Below are 18,137 nucleotides of genomic sequence, written 5' to 3' on the forward strand. Positions count from 1 at the left end.
ACAAATGAAATCTCTGCAAAGATGTAAAAATGGCGTGGTGGGAACCTGTTTAAAACCATCTGATCTCATTTGGAATTTTGCCCTGACAAGGAATTTTTTATAAGTAGTTACCTGTATTAATTTTTGTACTGTAGAAAGGGGTGTGTTCAAGTACAAATCTAGCAAGTGAAAGGGATTGTATGATCAAATAAATGCATGTACTCTTTTTCCTAAATTCACTGTAGAAGAGAGTTGTACTAACAAAGCATCCTTCCTGACAGAAAGTTGCAGTTCAGAGCTGCCTCACCAGATTTAGCTGTTAAAATCTGAAAGCAGATTAAGAGTGAAAATTGAACTCTGCAGGGTATGATTTCTGAAAGCATCCCTGTGATTTTGGAGTGTCAGTCTCCTGGGAGCTGTGCACCTCAATTATAAAGGTGCTTTTGAAAGCCTTCCTCTGCCCTTAATGTCCTTTTTATTTATAGATTTCTGCATTATTACAGTTTAGCATTGTCAGTGGGTTTCTTCCCTTATTTATTTACCTCTGGTATCTGTGAGTACAGAGGATGCAGAGCACCTCAGAAAGCCCGGCAATTCAATCCTAAAATTCCCCAGGTTGTGAAATCAACTGTGTTTGCTCCTGTGGCATCCTGAATGCCAGTTTTGGGAATTTGGTAGCAACAATTAGTGTGGAACCAGGAGCTCTGTGTTGGGATGTGTGTCCTGGTGTTAATGGCAAAGCAGCAGCTGTCAGTGCTGGTCTCTGCCCGCGCTCTCTGCTGCAGCTGCTGGTGCCACAGAAAAGCATCAAATGCTTGAGCACGGGCCCAGCCCCTTCTGTTTAATCACTTTTAGGCCTGTGGGAGAGAGTGAAATATTTTTCATCTCTAAGTATCAATAGAAAGTCAGGTTCTTGGGCCTCTAAATGGCCATGAGCTTAGTTTGGCAGGTGGAATGTATTTTCTGTAATGACTTGAGCTCACAGCCTGGCTGAAGCCCAGGGTCTCTGTACTGCCCATTCCTGTCCTGAGGTCCTGGCAGGGGTGAGACTCAGCTTCTTTCACACAGTATGTTCGTGGTCGTCCTTCTTGCTGTGCTGCTCTGGTCTCATAAGCCAGACATCTGTGCGACACCAGCCATTCGTCTTTTTTGCTTGTTTTAAACCTGTTGCATTCTTTTTCACTACATCCTATTGGTTTATTGCTCTACAAAGGTATACATGGGCTTGCCCAGTTCTCCTGAAAGAACCTAACTGAACAGGCTTTGCCTGGTGCAGGTTTTTAGTGTCCAGGAGGTATGGAGTTGAGCCCAGCTGGATCTGCACTGTGGGCAGCAACCCGCTGTGCATTTCCATGGTGGGCCATTGCCAGGCTCAGCAGTGTTCAAGGGTTATGATGGACCTAGATGGGAATGTTCTCTCTCTGCTCCTCCTCGCATTTTACAGCAATGTGTTTGTTGTACATCTGTATGGAGGTATTTTATCTTCTGGAATCTTTGTCTTTGTAGAAGGCTATAAAGCAGAGAGGGTGGTATATATGCAATAGTAAGCAAGTGTCCTGGTATTTGCTGTGTTGGATATACCTAGTGAGGGCATACTCTGAGCCGTAAAAGATCTTTGGAAATAATTGTAATTTTCATTACTGAACCATTAAAAGAGGTTTTGTTCCGTTTGGATTTTGCTTTAAAATTGGCTTTTTAAAACAGCAGCTTCCAGATCTTTGATGCTTCTCTCACACGTAGGGACATCTGATGCTTTTTGCTTGGAACGGGCTGTCACACCCCCGCAGCACGAGAAAAACAAATCTTGTCCAAGACTGTCAAAGTGAACGCGTGATTTTAGGGTCCTGATACTGAATTCACACTGCTGGAGGATGTTGCTTGTGATGTGTGCTCTATGCACACCCTGAACATCCCAGAGCTCAGGACCAGTTTAGTGCATTCTTAGTATTTGTCATTCTTGCATTGTGGAAAAGTTCATTAGGAAGAGGGTCACCAATAGAGACTTGAGCTCTCTGCCTTTTACTTCTAGCTCTGACAACCATTTTCCTAGCTTTCTATTTGTTTTTTAACTTTTTGGACTAATGCTTTGGAATACGGATGCTAAAACGATCGGGTGCATTCCCTGCATTTGTGTCTCACCACAGCTGTGACTGGTGAAGCTGAATAGCAAAGGAAGGAAAGAGGGGAAAAGCTGAAAAAGGAAGTCTTGTCTTGAAAGAAGAATTGGACTGTTAAAGTATTTTCTTTGCAGGTTCAAAAGTCTCCATCTTCCATCAACCCGCAAAGGAAAAGCAGAGTAAAGCATGTATTTCTGACTTTGTTCTTAAATTACGTGGTTGTAAGGACCAGTGCTGGAAGGGATTGTTTGGTTTGAGCAGAAAGTTGTCAATTTGTAACCGAGTATTTCCTAATGCCTCATCTTTTACCGCAGACTGCAGTAAACTCGCAGCAAGGGAGCAGGCGGAACCACTGGGGGCCTGGGCCGAGCTCACCAGATGTCTAATTAATGCCTGCTGTCAGCTGCCGAAATGTCACTTACAGATATTCTTTCTTCACAGCCACTGTTTTAATGATGAAGATTACGCACAGATGTCACTTTGTTCCTGGGTTAATGTTGTTGTTGGTAAAATGACTGGCATAAACCGCGCTGCCAAGTACGTTGTTGTTTCCAAGGAGAAGAAAGTGCCATACGACTACCTGGTTCTGTGCACGGGACAGAGCTACCAGGTGAGGTGTGTGCATGGCGAAGTCCAGCACGGTATTCCCGGGTTTTCTGCAGTGAATGGTGTTCCCAGGGTTAAGCAGAGCAGCCTTAGCGAGGGTAGCACCAGCAGTTTGCAGCCTGTAGTGCAGCAGGTGTGTCGGTGCTGCTGCCGAAGCCCGAGGAGAGGAGGGTCGGACAGAATTTCCCACCAGCAGTTCCTGCTCAGAGATGGGCATGAGGCAAAGCTGCTGGTGTTTTTGCCACCATAACCATTAAACCTGCTAAGGAGCAGGCTCAACTGACATGTGGCCCCAGCCGCAGGAGACTTTAACTCCAGCTGGTCTAATACCATTTGACCTAGTTTTGGAAACGGAGAGAATTCCTTATCAAATTAATTACTCATCTCACGTGATGACCATGCCTAGGCACGTCCGCGATGCTGCTTGGTGTTGTAGCACACAGCTGAGTTTCCAGTGAGACTGAAGCAGACCCTTAGCTGCATGTAAGGTCTGGAATCAAGCTGAGCTCCAGCCCCACTCAGACTCCCTGGGCAGGGTGGCTTCTGGCTCCTGTATCCCCATGAGGCCATCAGGCTGTGTAACCAGATGGGCAGCTTGGTACAGCCCCCTTGTTGCAGGGCTTTGCCTTACCTGAGTGGTTTGGGGCAGGAGTAGTGAGCAAGGCATTTTGCCTTTAAAATCACGAGAGGGATGTAAGCAATGTCTGCAGCTTTACAGTGCTGTACCATGTCCCACAGCGGTGTCTGGCTGCACGTGTGCAGCAGGCTCTGTGGTCTGGGATCCCTTCTCAGAGCAGAGCCACGCTTAAGCTGCAGCCCATGGTCACTGTTCAGCAGGGATGAAGCACAAGCTGAAGTGACAGCTGGAAAAGTGCTCCTGGGAAAAGGTGTTTGGAGGTAACTCTGACTTGCAAAATAATTTATGGCAAGTAACTACAGTGATGGAGAAAGATATAGCAAGGGAAAAGGCAGGTTTTATCTGCCTTTGAGAAGAAATCCCATCATCATCTAGTCCCATGTTTAAGCTATACAAAAGGATAAGAAGAAATTAGTGGCTTCTGTTTTATTACATGAAACTCTAGTCCATCCTTTTATTAAGTTGTCCCCTATTTGGTAAGCAGTCAAAATAATGCTTAGTAAAACATTATCTGTTGTGATTTAGACTAGTTGAGTAAGATCTTTTGGTGTCATGCCTGGTTTTATATGACCCAACAGTATTTCAGTTGATCTGGCTGGCAGTGAGAACAGGGTTCAAGATGTGGCTCAGTGGTGCTGAGGAAGTCAGAGACGAGATTCCCTTTTTACTTTGTACAGCTCAGATTGAGTTTGTTAGTGGAAAGCAGCATTCTACAGTGAGCGTGTTACCGAATCTTCACATTTGAACCATCAAGCAGGTTTTGGTCCCTTTCTCTGGGACAAAATCTGTAGAAGGTTGATTTTTTGCTGACAAAAGGTGGAGGCAGTCTGGCTTCACAAAGACTTTCCAAGGGCCATTTAAAGTGATCTGTGTTTCAGAGAGCTGCTGAGATCCCCTGCTATGTGTTGGGGCATTTCTGCTATTTACTATTCAGTCCCTGGTGTTTGCCATGTGCCTCCACTTGCACTGGCAGTGCTGTTTGAAGTGGTCACCCCCAGTCCCACAGGAAGTAGGGAATATGTGCACACGTGTGTACACTCGAATCAGTGTAGATCCATGTTCCCTGTGGCCGTGGGTGTGTTTGCTGCTGCTGAGTGTGACGAAGGGTTGGGATGTGCCAGGACAGCAGCCCTTGGGCAGCCAAAGTGAGTGTCGTTGTCTTTTAACATCTCCAAGGTCTGTGCCATGTGTCCACTCACTGACTCATTTCTCCAGGCCTTGGCTCCCACGGGAGCGGGTATCAGTGGAGTTACAAGTAAGTGGCCGCAGAGATACACAGAGAAAGTCCCTTCCAATCACTTCACTCTCAATGACGCCCAGGACTGCTCAGAGGCAGCACGCTGGCTGGAGGAGAACCTCGTCAGCTCCAAAGGTAAGGGGCTTCATTAACACACACACTTACAGAAATGTTCTCTAGGCTTACTGTCTCCTTTATTCCATGGTATAATTGGCGCCTGATGAATTCTAACAAAGTCTTTCATCTGCTGTGCTTTGTTTTCCAGATTGATTTACAATTTTTTGTCATTTTTGATACCCAGCATATTTAGCTGAGGAAGAAAGGTTTGAGATAGATTAATTATCTGCAGTTATTATATAAAACAAAACAAGTCCCGAATGCAAATCTGTCCAGAGTCATTAATTAGCCAATTAAATAATAATTTAATTAGTGGATGTGTTTTTCTGTTGTATAAAAAAATATCTAGATTTGTGGCACAACACAAAGAAAACAAGTCTAAATTAGGAAGTCTCTATCAGTGCTGTATTCAGTTGCATCAGTTACAGAATTTCACATAGAACTGCAAGCTTCTGGTATTTTTAACCCTTAAAATCAGACATTTGTGTGGATGTGCACCATCTGTGTATTTCCTCAGCCTCATTGTGTGTGCTCTGTTCCTGTGTTTATTAGTTTATCCGCTGTGTGTGCGCGCTGTGGAAAATATCTAGGACCATTCGGGTTTCTGGGTCAACTTTGAACTAGAGAAGCAGAGACCAAAGAGTCAATGAGTTCATGTAATGTCAGTTCCTGCTTGCTCCGAGTTAGGACAGTTCAGAGCAGGAAAGCTGTCTTTGTGGGAATTCCTGTTGGCGGAGTGCAAGAGCAGGACTTTGCTGAAGATGCGTTTTACCTGCCTTGTTTGTGGGGTGTAATGAGAATTGGCAGTGGCTTGGTGTGGTGCAAGGTTCACACCTGCTTGGCACTTCTTTAGGGAAGTTCTCAAGACGTTGGAAATTCCTTTATTGCTCTCCAGGTCTTGCTGCGATCAGCACAGGGGTCCATAAACATGGCAATGTTTTCTCAGCCAGCTTTCTGGCTTCAGGCATGTCAGTGGAGCCTCTGGAGCAGTCTGGCTCCACCTGTCCTCCAGCTGGTACCAGCCCCTGCCCACACGGCCATACCTGGTGTCCAGCTGGTACCTGCAGCTGACTTTGCATAGATGGATGAGGTTGTTAGTTTCCCCGTTTGCTCCTGCTAGTCCTTCATGTAAATCCCTGAGTGCCCAGTCCTGGAATGTACTCCAGTCCCCCTGTGCAGGGATGTGCCTGGGAGCAGCTGCTGGCTGGGGTGCGCGGTGCTGGGAGGTTCAGTCACTCTGCAGCAAGTGGCACAATCACAGTGTCTCACCTGCCTTGGCACAAATGTCCCTTCTCCAGCCGTAGTAGCAAAGTCGTAGGATGTTCGTCTTTGTTATTGCTGCTGGCCTTGGCTGCAGGGTGGAGCTGCATCTCTTGATGAGGCACTGGCCTGGCTTCATGTGTAGAGAAGGTAAATTCACACCTCCTGATGAGGTTGGTCTGGAGGGACTTCTGGAGGTGTGACACTTTCCCCTTTCCCCCTGCTCTGGCTTCAGTTCCCTCTCCTTGCTCTTCCCATCACATTCTCTGCTGCTGTGCAGAGTGCCTAGATGGAGAGATCTTTCTCAGCTGGTCTCAGTTTCTCTTACTCCTCACCCTGCTTCTTTTTCCAGCTGTGTTTCTTACAAACATCATTCTTTCAGTCTTGACAGTTGTGCCAGGGCTCTGGGAGGGCTTTCTGCTGCTGAGATCCTGGGAGCAGGGCAAGCACTGGCCCCACGGCTGCCACTGTGGCTTCACTGATGAAACCCAGCCACCTAATGCATGGAACCTATTACAGCTGTAATTGGGACTAATTGAAATTCATCTCCTATTAGCTCCGCACTTTCCATGAAAATAAAAGTAGAATGGAAGTAAAGTAAGGAACAAAACTGCTTTAATGGCCCAAAATGGAGCAATTATTTTTTTCTCTTCACCTAAGCATAGTTTACTGCCTTATTAAAAGCGTGTTTGTAGGAATACTCTTGCATTAAAATTCCAGTGCATGATCACCAACTGGAGCCACCAGTGCTTTAGCTCACACTGGGTTTCTCCTTTAGCTTTTGCAAACTGCAAAGATTCAGGTCACATTAGGGTCACCGAAATCTTGTGCTTCCACTTGTGGAAAATGAATGAGTCTGCTCTGCAGCAGGACGCTGACATTCAGGTAATAAACAATAAAACTCCTGTAATGATCTTTATTTATGGCTGTTTTTTCTGTAGAACATTATTATGTTTACTCACAGATACATACATTTTCATGTAGTTAAATAATAAAAGCATCCTGAGGAACTGCTCTCTGTTCAGTGAACATAATTTTAGTCCATAATGAATATCTGCAGTTCCTAGACTACTAGCACTGTCATCTAAAAAGCCACTAATATTGTAATAAGCAGAAGCAGTAAATTGTTGATTTACAAGAGGTCAATAAAGGAGCATTGCTTTCCCTGATCTAATGCAGTTGTATTTAATATTACCATATAAACCAGAATTTTAATTTTCCTTGAGAAATGTAGGGCTCATATCTGATCCTGTACGTCCCCTAAAGCCAATGTCTCATGCAGTAACCGAGCTTCTCTCTGAGGGGGCTGGTGCTGCCCAAGGGTGAAGGTGTCTCAGCCCAGCCTTGCCCTGGAGTCCGAATGGAGCTTTGCTGGGCTGCCTCAGGGAAGCCCTCCTCATCCTCCTTTTCCAGCCAGGGCATCCTCTTCACTCCTGATTAAGTTTCACTCCCTGCAAATGGAAAACGTGCAAGTGTAGCTGAGGCTGTTGGCACCTGCACACTGCATTCTGGCCTGCACTGTCAGCACGTGGCGTTGATAAAAATGCGTACAGCAGAGCTGGTCTTTACCCACCGGTTCTGCTGTGTTGCTGCTTGCATTACACCCTGCTGCAGCAGGGAAGAAACAATCGGCTCTTTTGGCCCCCTGCTGAGGCCAGTGCAGCTGCAGACAGGTGTCCTGGCAGGCACAAGCCATGGGATAGATTCTTCTGGCTTGGGAAGTCAGGCCAGTGATGGACACACTGGAGCATTCCTGTATTCTGTACGATATTTATGGAAGTAGTAAGATCTCTTTCTTCTTATGTTTTCAAGTTGATATATTTGCAGGTTCTGTCCCTCTGGTCATTGCTGTGAACAGTAAAAACATGTTTTCTGTCATTTCTGTGCAGTGTACTCATGGAGCAAGTCTCTTCTCTGGCAGCTATGAAGAGAGATGTTTCTTTGGCAGCTACAAGTAGCCAAACTGATAGGGACAAATAAAATAACCTTGTAGTCAAAGGGAAATAGTAGAACATCTGTTTGATCATTAATATTCTTGGGAGCTGGGGCTGTGTTCGTGCTCAGTTTAGTATTGCCCTGTGTCTCATGCAGTAAAACATGGTCCAGTGAGATTAGTTTAGCCTATGAAATAATACAATTTAGGGCATAGGGGATGCTCTCACTTGTGGCGAGATGTAAATGCCACTGCTGAGATAAACGAGTGAGTTGGTTGCAGCACTGCCCAGGTGTGGGACGTGAAGGCACCGGGAAGGTGCTTTTGAGGGAGGCATCCTTGTGCTGACAGGTCAGATCTGAAACACAGGAGCTGATGTGGGTGCGGGCAGGCAGGTGGAGGTGTTTCTGCCTCCATCTGGACCCCCACCTTGGGGCTGGGGCAGCTTAGCGTGGCACAGCTGTGGGGCATGTGGTGCACAGAGAGCCTGCAGGGCTGGGCTCTGGGCTCTGGCCCTCGTGTGAAGGGTCCTTAGGCCCTGGGAGAGGAGTTCCCTACATGAGCTGGGCCATTTTGCCTGGATTACTCAAAGGCTTAGTGGATCACAGAGCAGACAAATGGTTCCTATTCCAAGCAGGGGGGCAGAGGGAATGGGGAGGAGAGGAGCACGTCTCAGTCCTGCTCAGAGCAATGTTTGTGTGTTTTGTATTAAACCATCCTGAGATAAAACACACAGCTGCTCTGCTGCATCCCAGCTCTGCCTCCCTTATTGCCAGGAGGGCTTTAGCCCTTAGGCTGGAGAGTCCCGTTGTGCTCACAGAACAGACCCTCCCTCCTCTGTTCCTGCTCAGCTCTGACTGTGCCCTTTGAAGCAGCGCTAGCTCGGGAGGAGAATGAGCAGGGCCCTGCCCTGCAGCTCTGCAGTGCCAGGCGGGAGGGGTGGGTCAGGTCTGAGCTCCCTTTGCCTGGGGCAGGAGGATGGAGCTGGGTTCAGGAGCGGTTTCTGTGCTGCTGCTGGTGCTCTGCGGAAGGAGCAGCGGTTCCTACGCGCTGCTGTCACGGCAGCTGCTCGGACGGATGGCTGCCTGCAGCTCGCGGAGCTCCCAGCAGTGAGCAGGGATGAAGCTGGCTCTGGGTTGGGCATTGTGCCACATGCAGCTGCCTTCAGAGCGGTGCCCAGCTCTCCCCGCCACCAGGGACAGGTATGGCTGCAGGGCCATCCGTATTCTCTGGAGATTGGGCTTTGGCAGAAGGAAGCGGCAGCACCGGTGACCTCCATGAGGCACAAGGGCTTGTTTTCTATAACTTGGCCTTTCCACGGTTTGTGGGGGTTTTCTGCATGATGTATTGAATTTGATTCTGTCTGCTCCCCCCCCACATCAGTCCTTTGAATGAGCAAAATTAGGGAGAGAGGGGAGAACAAAATAAAAATGGTGATTTATTTATTTATTTACCCCTAGAGGCTTTTAAATCAAAATAATTTCAGATTATGGGGTCAGGATGAATATCATACTTCTGTGTTAAGTACTTGCCTACTTTGTGGGATGTTTTGTACAGATTCTTCACTAAATTATCTTAGCGGCTGTTGCTAGGTAACATTGTTTGCTTCATAGCATCAGAGAAATAAGAGGGTCAAAGAGAGCAATTCCATGTTATTATCATCTGAGTTATACTAATAAGGTTTTCATTGTATGTCTTAGAAATCTTTCCCTTTTTTTTTCCCCCTCTTAGGGAACGTCATTGTCTACGGGAATACAGTTGACATTTACACCACGGTAGAAACCCTCTTATCCCTTGGGATTGATGGCTCCCGCATCCATCTCGTGCAGGCTCCGCTCAGCTCTGCCGGTCCCTGCCTCGGTGACGCCGCCCTGGAGCGCACGGTGGGGGAGGCCCTGGCAGGGGCGGGTGTGGCCGTGCACCCGGACAGCGTCCTGGCGCAGTGGGGCCAGGGTGACCACGGCCTCATCGCCTGGGCTGCCTTCACCACTGCCACAAACCCGCTCCAACTGCAGTGCTCAGTAAGTACATGCTTCCTGTGCCTTTCCTTCAGGCTGGTTTTTTAACGCAAAAGCGGTCAAATGTAGATGCTCCCTCACAGATTTGTCTATTTCCTCATTGTCTCTAGGAGATTGAAGATTCACTTGTTAGTCTCACGGATTGTTTTTTTAAAAATCCAAATAAACCTATTGTTAATGCCCTGACTGATTTGGATTAAGATGTATTTAAGTCACCTGACACACAAGTAATTGTTCACTGCTGATTGACAAATACTCTTAATTCATTTTCAAAGTAATTCCAGAAATCCTTTTCTTATTTAAATGTGCAGTTACTCCTGTCTATAGTTATGTGCGTTTGATTGTCATAGGAGAAGCCAAAAACACTGGGATAGTATGTAACTTAATGAAAACATATTTTAAGCAGGTTCCTTTCCCTCTACATCAGTGATTGCAGTTTTTTTTCTCTTCCAGTACCAATGTCTTACGGAAGCTGTAGGCATGTTCACAGCTGTGGCTCCACTCTGAGACTGGGGACAGGTTCTAGCCTTTCCTGAGGGTCAGGATAGTTTTGTTTTCCTTTATTGGACTAATCCACAGGAGTGAGTGCTTCTGACAGAGCTTCTGACACTTCAAAACCTGCATGTGTATGGAGCTGCCAGCCCCTCGGCACTCCCTGCTCCGTGTGCTCTCCTCTGTGCAGCTGGTGGGTTTAGCTGTGGAGGGGACGAGCCCTGTGCCTCTCCCAGAGAGCTCCCCAGGTGTCGGGGTCCCTGCTGGCCCCCCTGCTCCACAGCCCTTGTCTTTTTAACACGGGGATAGCTAAGCCATTTGTGGTGGGGGTGAAGACCTCACACAGCACTTCTATCCATAGTGGTCTCTTGTCTTCAGTCTGCATATCAGTAGCGACATTCCTCCCACTCTCTCCTTGTATGCAGCTTTTCAAGTTCTCTCCTCTTTCCTTGAAATCTCTCTATTTTTATCCTTCCACAAAGATCTCAGTATGGTTCTTGTTTTCACAACTTGGCATCCACTGACCAGCTCCCCTTCAGCCCCCCTCTTTTCCCCACCACCTTGCCTGCGTGGCCTACACTGTTCCTTCAGACCCCCTTGCCTTGGGGTTTCTTTCTCCTCCCCATTTGTGCCCTGTGCTCGTCGTTCCTCTGTCCGTGGTCCTTCCCTTTCACAGCCTCTAAGATGAAAGACCTGAAATTACTTGTGTTGTCAAGGGCTTTGTATTCTCCAAAACCAGTTCAGCTGCTGTGCAGGGCTCCTGTATCTGCCTCCAACTGCCTGGGAGGCTGGACTCGGGGGAGGAGCGGGCTCTGGAGAGCAGCTCCACCGGGAAAGCAGCTGCACTGACCAGAGACCAGGCTCTGCAGGAATCGGCTCTGCAGCAGCTCTGGGCCTTTTGGGATTTCAGCCAGTATCAACTGTTGATTGGCAGTTCTTGGGGACATAATTTGTTGAGTCCTGCAGGATAAAAACAACAGGAGAAAATCTCTTCTTTCCCTAAAGCAGCAGCCTCCCTCCCTCCTCCCTCCCTCCTGCCTGGGCTGACAGATGGCTCCCGCCTGGAGGTTGCAGCCCTCCCCTCCAGTGACACTGTCCTGCCTGTCAGCCAGCAGAATGTGGGGCTGTGTGGTCCTCTTGCCCTCATGGGCAGAGCTTCCTTGATTTTTGGCTCTCTGAGATGGTCAGAATTCCCTTAGCTGTGCACAGTTCATCACTTGGTTTATCTATGAACAAACCCAGGGGCTCTGGCTCCTCCACTGCCGCATCTCTGCTTATGCCAGTGTTGTTAAAATTTCCAGCTCCCTTTGCTTCCCTCTCCTGTGCCTTTTCTTTCAGCTGCCTCATCTAGCCAGTTGAGTATCTGATACTTGCCCTTAGTCCCCAGGACAGCTCTTTGGGGATACAACTGGGTAACACCTTTATCCTGGTCACAGCTGTGTCCTGAGCTGGTGCTAAGGGTAGGACAGATTACAGATGCTGCTTTATCCTGGCACAGTTGTGTCTTGGGCTGTTCAGGATGAAGGCAGCAAGGGAAGATGTGCTCGTCTGAGACCCTTCCACCCTTTCCTAAGCCTGTAAAGGAATATTTCTTGCTGGAGGGGCAGCAATTTGTTGTCTAATGGCTTTAAAAGCTGAGGGCACAGATGGTGGGAAAAGCTCTGTGTGAGGGTGCTGGGGCTTCACAAACCCTTGGAGCGATGAGACAGTCTTCATCTGTGCCCTTTGCAGACTGTGGTCTTGTTCAAAACATCTCTCAGCCTTGTCATTCTTACTCCTTTCACTGCTCGGTGTCCAGTGGGTGCTCTTGTTTCACACTCGTTCGGGGGCTGTGTTCTGCCAGCTCTCAGTTTATCCTCTGCTGGAGAAAGCTTCGAGGACGCTGCTCATGGTTGCTGCTTCTCCCACGTCTGCTGTCTCCTCCCAGCACCGCCTGCTTTGCAGTGCGGGTCGTGCTGCCCCAGCTTCTGCGTGGGGAGAGGAGCTCTGCTTCCTTGTGGCCCAGGAGAGGGACTGTGCCCATGCCATGAGAAGACGAAAGGAGAGAATTATCACTAACTTTTTTCTTTGAGACTTAGGGCAGGAATTTATGGACTTAGGGTCCTTGGCCTCTGCAGCTTCCACTGACTGAAATTCTGCTGCTATAGCTGGAATGAGGATGACATTTCCTCTGAACAAGTTTATTTCTGATCTTTCCATTTCATTGACTGTCCCTGTGCTGGTTAGCCAAAGTAACTCAGTTTGTTGGTAAACAGGCTCAACAGTTGGGGAAACACTTGTAATACACAATTATCCTGCTAAATTCCAAATACATTGTGCTTTTCTGTTCCTTGGGATTCCAGGTTGGCTTGAGCATTTGGAAGAAAACAAAGTTCACAAAGGCTTCAGGTCTATGTTCCGTGCTTGTACTAACACAGAAAATATGCACAGCCACCCAGGCTGTTGGATGTAGCAAGTATTGGAGTTTTTAAACTATCTAATAACCAGAAGCAGATGAGTCTAGTTTAGTAATTTTCCTTTCTACTGTCTTAGTTTTAACTTTGGTAGCTGTAAATGTTGGATCAGAAGGATCTGTCTGCTGTGCCAGTGTTGCTAAAATCATACTGTATTTCACATTCTTCTTTTTTAAAAAACCCTTCAGAATAAAGTCTGGGTTTGGATTTATGAAATCAGCCACTAAGTAGTATACAATAATCTTCACTTATTTACATCTCTTTTTAGGCATTTTTTAGCTTTGCCTACAGGACAGTGGATTATGAAACCTTTAAGGCCATCAATGATGCTTGCCTTGTTTTTGATGGAAGACTTGTGATTGATGCCAAATTCCACACCAATGATGTCAGCATCAGGGCTGCAGGTCCTCTGACAAAATTCTCCAGGAGATACTATAGGGATGAACTGACACACAGCAACTTCAACTCCAAGGAGATTGGCTTTGAGCTTGCTGCATCCATGCTGAGTCTCTTTGATCCAGCCCCTCAGGCCAGTGCCAAGCCACCAGAAGGCTCAGACAGACTCATCCCCATATACAGAAGGTGTAAAGTTCAAGGTATGTCCAGCTGGATTTCTGTTGCATTGCCATCCCCTCTGAGGTGTTTTTGCTCTTCTCTAGTGCAGGCAGGTCCATCTGACCTCAGGTGCTATCTCATGGCCGTACAGCCCTCAAAGCTCCTTATGTAGTGGAAAAAAGATGATGGCAGAAGGAGGACAAAAAAAGACATTGTTTTCTTCATTGTTAATGACTCAATAAATCTCATATTTTCATTTATGGCAGGTGGTGTTCTTCCTGGAGGTTACAACTACTTGCACGTTTCCAAGCCAGCAATCCCCATGCCCTTGGATGTAGAACATGACCCGTGTGATCACGTAAGTTAAATAATGGAACTTTTCTTGTTTCATCCCCCGGTTTGTTTGAAAAGATGTTCCTGTTTAGGGTAGCTGGGCCTGGGGTCACCAGCTCCAACTGGAGAACCAGGAGCAGTCACAGAACTAGCAGGAAGTATTGTGGAAGAGATGTTCTGTGCTGCTAGAAAATAGCAAGTCCTGCAGCCATTTGAGCTGTCTCGGAACAGGGCACAGGGAAGCACTCCCCATGCTGGGCTACATAGGAGATTGTCCCAGGATACAAATGTGGAGTGCTTCTCTTACTGGAGAGCCTGACTTGAGGCAAGAAAAGGACTAGATTAATGTTTTTTTACGCCAGAGAGGACTCTCCACCTAGGCAAGATCCTCTTTCACACAGATTGTACCTTTTTCCTTGGGAATTTTTGCATCAAGCCCATTTTTGCAGTTGATTTAAAGAGCAGCTTTTAAAAAGCTGCTTCAGTGTTGATTTTAAAACCTGGACAGCAATGAAACAAATGGGCTTTTTAAAAAGCAAATGGTTTAGGGAGAGGAATCAAAGCACGGCTCACCTTGTTTTTCAGATCCAGGATGAGCCATCCAAATCAGCATGTATAGTGGAAAGTAGAAAGGACTATCAGAGAGAGGAATTGGTTTTGTTACTCCAAATTGTTAGAATATGATTAGAATTCTTTTGCTGCCACTCTGATTACCTGCTGATTACCTGAAAAGGGACCATCTTTTTAAAGCCACTCCAGAAACTCCATGTAAATCCTAAAATAATTTTCTAAGAAGGAAGTAAGAGAAGCTCGTGAAAGGTAGTAGCTTAGATGTGAAAATACTAAAGGTTCCTGTAGCCTAGCAACAGGTTGTAGGAATGTATAAAACTGTAACAGGAATACAGCTTGAAAAAATAGCTTCAAGCTATCTGATCATCCCACTGCAATGTGAGGTTTGAAGCAAATTTTTACATTTTTGTCTAAGTGGTTGATTTAAGTAGCTGAATCTAAGTGCTACAGTTTGAGCATGACCATCCAGTATTGGTGTTCTTTTATTGACAGTAAACATGATATGCCATATGTGTGCTCTGTGTCATAAACGAGGCTGAACAGAGTTCAACTGAGTTACCCAAACAGAGCTATCCAGTGTTGCTTGGGGCATCCCTCCTGACTCCAGCTGCTGCTCCAGGGGGTCACAGGTCCCTGTGGATCTGGTGTCCCGCTGCCAGTGCAGCTGGAGGGCCCAGGTCCCCCAGCTGTCTGCAGTGGCACTTGGCTGGTGCTGCACAGTGGGGTGGGCAGTAACCAAACTAAACCACACAGAAAATCTGTGTCCAAGCCACAGCAACGTGCCCGATGACCCTCTGTGCCAGGAGCGGTTTCTTGATTTTAGAAGAAGGGTTGTGGGCATTAAGCAGTGGGAACTATGGGCTGGGAACCCCTCACTGACCCTGTACGTGTGCCAGGTCAGGTGTTCCTTCACCTCCACAGCTTTCCTGGTGTTTCCTGTTCCAGGGGATGGAGATTGTAACCGGTGAGGCAGGACACGGGAATTACTTCCGGATGCACTTCAACAGATACAATATGGTGGATAGCATCACCTGCTTTTCCAAGGAGCCCTTCCCTGTCTCCAACTACCTCTGCTTGTACGGACAGCACGAGCGCCTGCTGAATGACCTGCATTACCGCTGGAGGGCCGGGCAGCTCACAGACCTCTACAGGTGAGACAAGCTCTACGTTGTGCACAAAATCTACATTCTGCCAGACTTCTAGTTATATCTTACTATGGTTTGTCTTTTGGCTGTTTTCCCTTGGAACAAGAGGTAGAAAAACAGATTTAAAAATATTTCCCAGTATTTAGCAAAATTGTTGGTAAAAATGCAAGTCCTGAAGACCTTCCTGGAAAGAGCTGCGTGTCTGAGATTTACTTAGAGAAGGAGCAATGGTTTACTTGGCTATCTTTCACCTGAAAGAGCATTTCAGTGTCTTTATCACTTTTGTTTAGAATATTCAGTAGGTTAATCATTAAGCTGAACCTGAACAACCCTTTATTACTGAAGACTCATGTTCAAAAGTCGCTTTTAAAAGTATTTTTGTTGTTTTGAATCAAATTTTTAAGCCAAAGGTTTCTAGGGAGATTTTAAATAACTCATGGTGATAGTCATGCTCAACATCTTGGCTATTTTCATCTGGTGATAAATCCTGAAGGGGTGAGAGAGATTGAAGGGCCTGGTTAGTTCTAGTCATGTGCCATCTCCTCTGAGAGAATGTTTCATTGCTTTTGATTTTCATTTGAAGAAATCCCTCACGAATGGTGCTTTGAAACATAAACTGTCACAGATGGAGTAGTGAAGTACTGCCTTACATCTGCTGGGTAGAGACAGAAAGCCAGGCTCAGGAACAAATGATCAGTTTGTATTGTGATACAAAGCTGATAGTGGTGCCTGAAACGTTTCCAGGTTTGATTTTTGTTGTGTTTATAAGTGATCGGAAGAAAGGCACAAATGGTAGCAAAATTTTGAGGTTCAATGTTGTTGTTCAGGTAACAGTTTGTAAAAGCGTGCTTTAAAGGGTGTGCAGTGCTCCATAAGATGCTTGTGAATTATTGCTGCTACAGGGCTTGATTTTGATTTATAGCAAATATTGGGTTTGTTTTACGGGAGAGGAATGGGACACAGCAGACGTGAAGCTCACCTGAGCAGCACACTGTCAGTAAGTGTTAAGGAGAAACTGAAGGAGGGTGACACAAGTGCATGAGAGATGGGCGAAGACAGCAGGTGATTTCCTTTCCTTGTCACTGCTGATCAGACACTGGAGCACTGGAGGAACTCAATATGCAGGTTGTGGCAAGGTACCAGCAGTCCTTTTTGTGGCATTACAGTGTGCACGCACATTGTGAGCTCATCTTTTCTGTGAAGCACACTGAGGCTGTGGCTCTTTGCCTGGGTGTGGTTAGCGTCACTTGCTGGATGTACCAGTAGCAACATCTGGAAGAATAAATCATCCTGCTTTGGGATTTCAGCCTGCAGCAACAGGTAGCAGTATTTTCTTGACCTTGACCAAAAGATCACTGGTGTGCTGCACGGAGGGATACCACGTATCAGGGCCTCATCACATCCCTTCAGCTCTCCTTAATTAGTGATGATGAACTACTTTTGGACTTGTCTTTTACAGCCTTTAGACAGTGATGTTGTTTGGGACCTTTTGCCTCATTATTTTATCTCACCTCTCATTAGCCTGTGGCAGAATTCCTGAATTACAGTTGCTAGGTTTTTCTTATCTGGTTATTTTATTGCCTCCAGTTGTTTTCAGTCTTCTTTATACTTTATCTTTAGATAGGTTTGTTCCTTCTCTTCTTGCTCTTTGGTCATATGAATGAAATCCCATATGTTGCTCTGCAGCAGTGAACATATGTTGCTCTTTAATCCTCGCTCGTGTGTTTCTTGTGGCCCTTTCACACACACACACACACACACACACGCATTCCCATTCATCCCAGCTTGGAGTTCCTGTTCCACATGTCCATCCTGGGAGGAGGGAGCATTGTCCAGCAGGTGTAACAGGTAAACTGCCTGGCATTCCCACGGAGCAGTCCTGGCACACAGCAAGCTAGCACAGGAATTTGCTGCTTTCAGGAGGACATGGAGCAACAGAGGAAGGCTGGCAGTATAATGTACTCTCATAATATATCACATCTACAGTACATCTACATCCCCACAGTACAGTGTCACATAAAATGTGTGTACATGTGTGTGCAGTGTGCAACAGACAGTGTTAAAACCAAGCCATGAGAAGACTGACTGTTAGAAAACCATTACACTGAAAAATGGTTTAGCATCTCTTGTTGAGTTGTCTTGAGACTTTTATTTAGAGAAAAAGTGGTTGGTTGGCTTTTGGTAGAGAATAGGAAAATGCATTCACTGACTTCTATGTGTGTGATAAAACAACAACTGTTTTGAGCCTTGTTCATGTGGTCTGTAAGGATCCCGCATGAACGCCAACCTGAGGTTAGGACTCAATTGCTCTCTTTAGCTTTCAAAACCTTCCTTTTTTGAACTAATGCATGTTACACTTGCATTCACATCTTCTGGCAAGATGTGAAGCACCCCTAGTGAAAAGAAAATACAGACTGTGAAAGTGTGGTTTGTTAGTTAAGCTTGTAAACTTGTTGGTTTGAAACATCCGTTCCCCTCCCTCTCTTCTTTACACCTCTCTTTTGGGAAGAGCCTTCCTAGGAGGCAAGAAAGTGCAGTGTTTTAATCTTTTGGTCTGCATTTAGATTTCCCAGCATGGCATCTCACTCCAGGAATGGACACAGTGGAACAGCTGTCACCTGGGAGCTAATTTATTTCTGTGTAGCATGCAAATTATCTTTTAAATAATTAGAGACTGCACCTAGC

General features: G+C 46.4%; 1 protein-coding gene across 1 annotated transcript in view; it reads left to right on the forward strand.

The window, feature by feature from the left end:
- The window catches only part of CFAP61 (cilia and flagella associated protein 61), a gene marked incomplete at both ends in the record, with an annotated part of 88,035 nt that overhangs the window by 50,775 nt on the left and 19,123 nt on the right, over positions 1-18,137 (forward strand). Inside the window, 6 exons of the mRNA XM_082299550.1 lie at positions 2,538-2,706; positions 4,555-4,711; positions 9,618-9,907; positions 13,118-13,445; positions 13,671-13,762; positions 15,253-15,458. Of these exons, the coding sequence (XP_082155676.1) occupies positions 2,538-2,706; positions 4,555-4,711; positions 9,618-9,907; positions 13,118-13,445; positions 13,671-13,762; positions 15,253-15,458 (1,242 nt within the window). The remainder of the gene's footprint in view (positions 1-2,537; positions 2,707-4,554; positions 4,712-9,617; positions 9,908-13,117; positions 13,446-13,670; positions 13,763-15,252; positions 15,459-18,137) is intronic.

Source organism: Coloeus monedula (genome assembly GCF_965178545.1).
Source record: "Coloeus monedula genome assembly, chromosome: 2".
Taxonomy (NCBI): Eukaryota; Metazoa; Chordata; class Aves; order Passeriformes; family Corvidae; genus Coloeus; species Coloeus monedula.